Source organism: Crocodylus porosus, unplaced genomic scaffold, assembly GCF_001723895.1.
Source record: "Crocodylus porosus isolate Cpor-Errol unplaced genomic scaffold, CroPor_comp1, whole genome shotgun sequence".
Lineage (NCBI taxonomy): Eukaryota > Metazoa > Chordata > Crocodylia > Crocodylidae > Crocodylus > Crocodylus porosus.
The window spans coordinates 38615726-38624747 of record NW_017728915.1 but is presented as its reverse complement, the minus strand read 5'-3'; the positions used below and the strand labels follow the sequence as shown (position 1 = coordinate 38624747).

At 44.9% G+C, this 9022-nt stretch overlaps 1 protein-coding gene across 11 annotated transcripts in view; it reads right to left on the bottom strand.

Moving 5' to 3' along the window:
- Positions 1-8039, bottom strand: part of ZC3H18 (zinc finger CCCH-type containing 18) — a 45243-nt gene extending 37204 nt beyond the window's left edge. For 10 of the 11 annotated variants that reach the window (XM_019536013.1, XM_019536015.1, XM_019536014.1 and 7 more), the window contains exons 1-3: positions 8018-8039; positions 5246-5850; positions 2563-2647 (exon numbers count right to left, since the gene is read on the bottom strand). In XM_019536013.1, the coding sequence (XP_019391558.1) occupies positions 2563-2647; positions 5246-5836 (676 nt within the window). In that variant the 5' untranslated portion in view covers positions 5837-5850; positions 8018-8039. The remainder of the gene's footprint in view (positions 1-2562; positions 2648-5245; positions 5851-8017) is intronic. The other variant, XM_019536020.1, reaches the window with a different exon arrangement.
- Between the last annotated feature and the right edge of the window lie 983 nt (positions 8040-9022).

Genomic DNA, 9022 nt, shown 5'->3' with positions numbered 1-9022 from the left:
ACCTTCAAGAGTAAATTGGATGCTTATCTTGCTGGGATCCTATGACCCCAGCTGACTTCCTGCCCTTTGGGCAGGGGGCTGGACTCGATGATCTTGATCTCCCGAGGTCCCTTCCAGCCCTGATGTCTAGGAAATCTATGAAAAAAACCCGCAAGAAAAAAAAGTGGACCAATGCACACAACGGCTGCATGAGCTGTGTAAAGCTTGAGCCTGGCCAGCTGGAGCTGCACTCTACTCTGCCACCGCTGCAGCCCCATGAGGCCCCCAGCACCCCAGGTAAGGCTGCTGGGGCCAGCCCAGTACTGGCCCCAGCCTTTCCTACCCCACCCGGGGAAACCTACTGCACACCAGAACATGTGTGGCACAGGTGTTCCTCAGGGACAGCTAGTGGTGTGCCACCACTGCTAGTTGTCCCCAGGGAACCAAATGTCCACATACGTCTGGACGCAGCCTAGGAGGGCATCATTTGGATCAAAGTTATATCGCCACTACCCACATGCATCTATTCTGTGTGAGGAGAGAGACAGCCCAGGAGCCAGAATGCCTCTCCACCTTTCAGAGCACCGTGGCAACAGCAAGCTTCTGTACTCCCTGTTCTCTGTGTAATTTCACCAGTTATTCAGGACTTGCGTGAATACCAAAAGTGTTAACAGATCTCCTTACAGAACTCTTAAAAAACAGACCAGTCACCAAGAAAAAAATATTATGCAAATACTTCCAGTAAGATATTTGACAGCTGACCACTGGAACTGTTAATAAAAAGAATCGAGGGAGATGCTTCCTGTTTCTGATTTAAATATGCCAAGTGCAGCAGTTACTCCTGGCAATTAAGAAACCTTTGTGTGCATGCCAGGACAGCTGCTAATCATACCATTTGCACTATTTCACAGAAGCAGCCACATCCAAAGTGAACCAGGGTGGTTATGAGACACTATTTTCAAACCTATTGCTAAGCAACAACCCAGCTATATCCCAGCAATGTCAGCCAGCAACCAACCTGCTTCTACAGATCTCTCACAAGGTGGAAAGAAAGCAGGAGCCTCCTGCACCCAGTGGAAGCTGAAATCCAAGGAATGTACCTGTGGCAAAACAGCTCGGCATGATGCAGGCTGAACTTTGACACACGGGCACAAGGTAAGTGATCAAAATAATTCCATGAAGCGTGGGAGGAAACACACATTAAACATTACGAAGAACGAAGGAAGAAACTGTGCTTGCTGAAGAAAACACGCACCACATTCAAAGAAAGGCGTAAGTCCCACCCAGCCACGTCACTACCGGATTCATGCCAAGGGGCATGTGAAGAACAATTAGACACAGGAAACCTTCCAGGAAAAGAGGTGAGCTAGGCCAAATGCTCGTCTCTTTGGAAAACCCCATCCCAATTCCCTGTGTAGTTTTTACTAACTGAGCAGTGACCCAATGGCTTCTGATCATCTCTCTCTTTAGCTATATGGTTAATAGCAACAGCAAATTAAAACTGAATCAGGTCCTTTTTTTAATGTACTTGAAGCCTAATCTTTACATTAAAAAAAGGGGGGAGGGTAGCAGGGGAAACTCTTTTAATATTCCCCTTCAGGTTTTACAATAGGAATGTGTTAATACAGTGTTAAATTTTGTTCAGATCATCTCTAGGATTATTTGAAATCAAAAGTTAAGAGAAATCAAGAAGAGGGGGAAGGCACAATTCTTTTTAATGCAAAGCCAAAAGACCCTAAATCTGTTTAATGAAGGTTACACTATTATCTGCTTTAAATAGGTCTCCATTTCTGAGTCTCTACCCAGAACAGCATCCCTAAATCAGAGGATTTTTCCAGCCAGCTGCCAATCCCAGGGGCCTACACTATACAGAGTGTCATTCCTCACCCAATCAGACCTGATGTCAAGCTACCTTTGGGCTGCTCTGGAATTTGTGGCTTTCCATTCATATCAACTGGACCTCTACACAGCCAAGGCAGACTCATATCAACAGATGCACACCAGAAAGTGTCTGTCGAACCAGCCATGCCGAGAAGAAAGGAACATGACATGTCCAGTTACTATTTTCAGGGAAACTCATCAATTCCAGACTTAGCCTCCGTAAGAGGTCTTTCAATAAAGGTCTCTCAAGGGAAGAAATTGAACCCTATTGTTTGGGATTTAAAAGCAGCACTTAGGATACTGGACTGGAGGGAACAATTCTCTTCTGGCTGGGTACCGATGAGACGTAGCCTAAGGAGTGGTTTTCCATTCCCAAATTAGTATGGTATAGCATTTTAACAGCAGCTTAAGCAATATTTGATTATCGGAATTGCCAGCTTGAGGTTCTTCTTTCAACCTGCCAGAAAACACCAGCAGTTTTCTTTTCATTTGCTGCAAGCGAGGCATGCCACAGCTAAGGCAGAGCAGTTTGTATGCATTTTGCATGCTGGCAGTTTGTGAATCCACCCAGGAAAAGAAAGACGATACTGAGGGATGTCTGGGACACTGAGCATCATATGACCTGCAGTCTTGCAGCTGTACACTGACCAAGAGGAGTTACAGAGTGCCTGGTCTACTCCCAGGGACGCAGTATATTGTTACCTTTCATAAAGAACCGGCAGGTGGGACGTGGTCTCACTTTCCTATCATTGGGATCTTTAACTTCACCTTCCTCCAGATCATCATCCTGAGAAAGGAAGAAAAAGATGCTTAAGACAGTCAGGTCACCATGACAACCCCCCCGCCCCACACACCTTTCCTCAAACCATACCCACAATATATTCAAAACAAGTGAATATCAAAGGCATTGAGAATGGATCCTGGACAAGACGTCACGGAAATTAAGTTTGAAGCTGTGGTACTACAACTGTGTGCAAGGAGGGTATCAGCTCTATAATTTATGGAGGACAGTGGGCGCTGGATACAGTAAGTGCAGCTTGGTACAATAACACAGATAAGGCTTCAGATTTAAGTTGCAGCTTTTTAATTAATGTATGCTTTAGTTAACCGAGACAAACCCCTGAGTGGGTACTCATACATCATACCAATTTACCTTCCATTAGTCTATCAATCTAAAAACACTACCTCCTCCTTTTTTTAAAAAAAAAACCAAACACAACTTGTGGACACAGACAAGGTCTGAAAGCATGACTGATGGGGAGATGAACAGCATCTGTATTGGATCTCCACATTAAGGTCTGAAGGATAATGCGCGTTGTAACCACTAAAAACTGCCTCTTTACAGCATACAGATGACAGAATCTCATGAACAGCTTTCAGCAAGGAAGCTGTATCTACTGCTTTGGGAAGTCCCAGTGGCAGCAGTTAAATACAAAGGTAAGGGTGGGGTGTTGATCATTGCATATAAGCGACTGGATGTAAACTGAGAGCTACAGCCCAGCACAATGCACTCGGAAATCTCCTGTGGAAAACTGAGCATGCGAGAGCTCTCTGGGACTGCCTTCATGAGCCATCATAGCAAAGGACCAGACATCAGAATATAATCTATGAAATTAAATACACGTGCACAGAACCAACTACACATAGCTTCAGAGGACAGGCATTTGTCTGTATTCTCCCAGGGGAAATCCTTACTAAGAAAGCTCTTGCCCACTTGATTGTGGCAGGTTTGGAAGGTCAAAGGGAGCTTAAATAGAGCGAACTGATGGTGGCAAGTGCTGCAGGGGCACAAGGCACTTGCACCCTCAAGAAGCTCTTCAACTTCCAAGGCTATGTAGCATTGCCCCCTTATCTGCCTCAGCTTTCTTCCCCAGGAGGCACAAACATTTTCAGGGTGGACCACATGGCAACAGAGAGATCATCTGGTGGATCCATTCCCTCCCAATAGGGAGAAGAACATCCCTGCGGCAACAACTGCAATTGCTTAGATGGAAAAAGTTGTGTTGGGAAAATGTTTTATGCCTTTGTATCAAGTTAGCAACTAGAAAGGGGAATCCATGGGCCAGCTGGAAATAAACAGCGGGTCTGCAGAGAGGTGGGTTAACAACTGATTCTACTATATTCCTGCTGAAATCCAATACAAGGCAAGCTCTCCTGAGTAAGGGTTCATTTCTGAGATGCCAACAGAGGGCATACACATTTAAAATAAGCCTTGCTGCTAACTTGTTCCTAAAACCTAAAAATGTGTGCAGATTAAAAATGTAGACCTTAAATGCTCCTGAGGACATCATCATCTTGTCCCTGCCTGAGCAGGAATTATTTTGTTTTAAACTCTAAAAATCTGCAGCCACAGGGATTGTGTCTCTGCCCTTCCTCACCCCCCACATTGCTTGTAGAAAGCCCAGCACCATCAAGTCTATCCAGCTCCCTGACTCCGGCTCTAAGGTGCTATTCACAGTGCCAACAGCAATACAATAACATAGTTTAAAACCTTTGGATTTCCTGTGTATGCCTGGCATTCATCCTATAGGAACTGTCACAGCCTGGGAGGTTAATAACATTATACCTGATGTGACAGATGCGAGCACCTGGCTAATTAATGTGGTGCCAACAAGCATCCTTTGGGAGCCAGGGCAGAAGCAGTGCCTTGAAGCTCTGGAGACCCTGTGCCCTTGATCAGCATCATTGCTCGGGGGCTCTGCTGACATAGCCATAGCAGCAGGCTCTGTTTTCCAGGCCTTGCAGCCGGCAGATTTTCCAAACTATGAAGCATCTGGCACCTAAGCAGTTGAAACTGTAACACAGAACAAAGCAAGCTCCCTGGCAGAGATGCTCTCAGCTGCCTTCTGGGAGATAATCTGAGCTTGAAGGGGTGGATGGCAAGAGGGACAAGCCAAGTTCGTGTTCACAGAGTAGACTGATGTCATCAGTTAGGCCAGGGGTCAGCAACCCCTGGCACATGTGCCAAGCATGGCATGCGAGGCCATTTTGCTCAGCCCACCGCTGCCAGCCTGGGCTCTAAGCAGCTGCTGCCAGCCACAGAGCCCAGGCTGCTCCCAGCAGGTGGCTAGGAGGCCACAAGCCCTGCTGCATGCAGACAGGGCTCCATGGGTGGGCTGCAGCTGGGAGGCTCCAAACAGCTGCTCTCGGCTCCAGCACTTTGGTGCTCCTGCACCTTCCAAGGTACACATTGTGGTTTTTTCGGCACTTTGGGCAAAAAACATTGCCTATGCTTGAGTTAGGCCATGCGCTCGCTCTGACTGCAGCTACTCATGTTAAAAAGAGGTATGTCAAAAACTCAAACAAGGCAATCCCAATAAAGCAGGCCAAAGGATTTCCCCAAGCAATGCCCAGGCTGCCGTGTCAAGAGCAGCCTCGCACTTACATCAATCTCTCCATCATCAATCTCTCCATCGTCTTCCTCTTTCTTCTTCTCCTTGACAGGATCCTGACCATCCTTTTCATCATCACTTTTGGTGCTGGATTTCTTCTCGTCCTCAGGGGCATCATCCCCCTTCTCTTCCTCCTCTTCCTCTTCGGCCCCAGCCTTTTCTGCATCTTCTTCTGCGGCAGCAGCACTTGGCTCTTCGGGAACCTCCTCATCATAGTCCAGTTCGTGTTCATCCAGTTCCCGAGTGACAGAGGACGCTTCGTCTCCAAGGTCATTTGTCCCGTCTTCCTCCTCCCCCTTGCGACAGGGGGAGTTCTTTAGCTCCCTCCTCTGCTCATTATTGTCAGAGTCCTGAGACTTGGTTTCGCTTAAACGATCCTCCTCATCCGAGTGGTTCTCTTTGCCGTGACTCAGTGCCCTGGCCGCAACCTCCTCTTCTTCATCCTCCAAGATGCTGCCTTGTCCACCCTCTCCATCGAGATCTCGATCTGAGCCACTCTCCTTCAGGATCTCATCATCGGAAAGCTGCCGGTTCTCCTCCTCCGGAGAGCAGGGGTTTTGCTCAGGGCAGTTGGAAACATCCATCAGTACCTGCTAATCTGCAAAAGGCAAACAAAAAAAAGCCATTTGTTACATGCAACAATTCTGGGAATGAGAAAGTCTCATTAAACATGTGGTGCTCTTATCTTTTCTGAGTAGAGATGATCACAGCCTGTCCTACCATCTCAGAAAAGAGAATGCACAGGGTCTCAGCACACTCCACAAAAGGAAAGACGTTTAGAAACATCAACAGTTATCTGCTTATTCCATTAAAAAAAAAAAGCATTCCTTTTTTGTACAAGTAGACACACAACTCAGTATCAGAATTTAACCCCCTCTGCCTAGGAAGGGTCAGGCTGGATAAATACTTGGATAGAAGACCTCCTTATATACGGCTCCCTCCTAGTTCCAACTGGAGAAGCTAGCATTAAAAAAAGATCCCTGTCAAACTGCTGGCTAGTGTTCAAGACACAAGACAGATGCTGTGCCCTTCCTGGAAGGTGGCAAAGGTATTTCAGAAGTGAGTGGATGAACTTGCTACACACACTGACCAATTTTCAAAAGCGCTCAGTATCAAAACAGTCTAGTCAAATAAATGGTTCAGGCTCCTTAGACAATCAGGAACATAGCCTGTAATGAACTTTGGTAAGAGAGCTGCATGCTGGCATTAATTCTTCTGCTGTACCCTGAACTAGGAAAGGAAAAGCCAAGAATTAGATGCATTTGAAGGTTTAGATTAAGAGTTTTAATCAGGTCAAATTTAGAGAACAAAACTTACTATGTCTAACCCACCACCCACTCTCCATAGTAACACTGTATTTAGAATTCCTTTAAGAAAATCTTTCAGTGGCATAACGATCGTCTGCATTGTGCCGTTTTCTAGCAGGCTCAATACAAATATTCAAATATTAGATCTTTGCTTGTAACAAAAAAGGTAAATACAGCAATTATAAGAGGCAAGGCAGAAGGTGTTCAGGAGTAATTCATCAAGGAACATGTTTTAAAAATGCAGAGACTGGAAGGCCCAGAGAATTCAAAGAGACAGAGGTCTCCTATCAGAAGTTTGCTTTTTCTAATCCAGGCCAGTGCTGCTGGTGGTGGAAAGCAGTTACCACCAGCTGGCAGTCTGATACTCCATGTAGCAGCCTTCACTCAGGAGAGACCAAATCACAAGACAGCGCAATGACTGGGAACATCAGATGAGTCCAAGAACTAAGTAGTTTCTCCAAAATGCGGAAGTGACAAATTAAATGGGAATAGCATGAGGCCTCCAGTTCCTAGTATGATTTATATATCTATCCATTGTTGTGAAAGAGACTGGGCTGTAATATAGGTTTGGAAAGGCATGGGTGCTAAAAAGGGAGAATGGACACTTTGCTATGGTACTTTTACAGGTGAAGGAAGTCGTGGCATTACAACTGCATTCTGCACTGTAATAGGGCCCAGTGAAGTATTGCAGTCAACATGCAGCTCTCCTCCAGGCAGTTAACGGAAGTCTGGAAGGTAATTTCTGGCACTGGCTTGGGAAGCTTAATGTGTCGTTTTTGTTTTCTTTTTCCAGCACTATTAATCTCCTTCTGAGAAACCATCCCTTAACATATATAGGATACTTCATTCATTTAAAGTTCTTCTCCATTATGGCCTCCTTACAAACTTGTTCCCTGGCATCATGCATGTATTGCTAGGTTTTCACCCAGGACATCTAAGGTCTTTGGCAGAAAGATGCTATAAGAAAAAAAAAAAAAAAAGATGGCTTCTTCAGGAAAATCACAACTACTTTTTCAAGCAGCTTGATTAAATGCTGTGAAATAGAAGAGTGACTCCCATCAGCCATCTGCGTGCTATTTTCTACTCCCCTTGACCAACATATAACTCTTCACTGCTGAGCTTCTTTGAGGCTACAATCAAGAAGGCTGTCACTTACGATAAGAACAGGAAAAATGCACATGGCAGAACACATACTAAGTCAGCAGCGCACAAGCAGATGGCTGAGAAATCAAAGCAGATTTCTCCAGGTGAAAAGAAAGCAAATTGCCTAAGGATTTTAAGCACCAAACACTGATCGTTATGGAATTTGGGGGTTCTGCACTGTAATAGGGCCCAATGAAGTATTACAGTCAACATGCAGCTCTCCTCCAGGCAGTTAAAGGAACCCTGGAAGGTAATTTCTGGCACTGGCTTGGGAAGCTTAATGTGTTGTTTTTGCTTTCTTTTTCTTTTCCTCACCTGCAGCAGAAGAACAGACCCTTGATTCCCAGCACTTCAGTCTTGGGTTCTTCCTTCCAGCAACCCTCCCATAAATAGATCTCTCCCCTGACCCCAGGCTGCCTGGTTCCCACTCTCTCCACACACAAACCCCTCCTGAGGGCTCACTAAGATGAACAAGACCTAAAGGGAAAAAAACATGCATCAGTATGCTGCCTTCTACACCCTAAGCGCCATAGAACAAAGACTCTTGCATTCATATCTCGTACTGCAGATGTAACATCAACCCTTACACAATACCTCCTCCTGCCTTCATGGGACCAGATAAGTGATTAGTTAATATTTGTAATGAAGTTGCTTTGAAGTTGAAAGCACCTATAAAATAAATGCTGCCTATTCTCACAGAAGCAGTTTGCAGAAGTCACAATAAAGCATAGCTTTGAAAACTTCCCAAGACGAGTTCCATCATGTACAAATATTAATATTTAGCAGAGACACAGGACTCAGTCTTCAAGGCACTGTACAAATGTTAACTAATTAATAAATATAAGTAGTACCTGAACACTGCACAGTGTATTCCATGTAGGGCTTAATGCAAGTTTCCAGAGTTTCTAACAACATTTGAGCTAGTTCTATGAAAACCTTGACATTTTACGGAGAGCTAAAAAACAAGAATGCAGCTAACTGCCTCCTACTAATAACAACTCTGGGTAGTTAAGTGCAGAATGGGAAGGAATTCAAACAAATTCTGTTTCTAAAAAGCATTTAATGATGGGGCAGAGCTCAGAAACTCATCTGTAGGAATAATTCTGTGATGACATATTTAATTGTCTAGGTGTCCAAGAAATTGCGCTTTGAATGCACATATTGGAAATTACTTACAGTTTGTTACATACAAGAGGTCAACATTAACAGGCTTGTAGGAGCATAAAAACCTGCCAGGGAGAGAGGAGGTCAGGGAATAAGCTTTCTGATCTCTTGCAAATAAGAAGCTTTAAGGTGGATGCTAAGTGATCTAGACAGCTT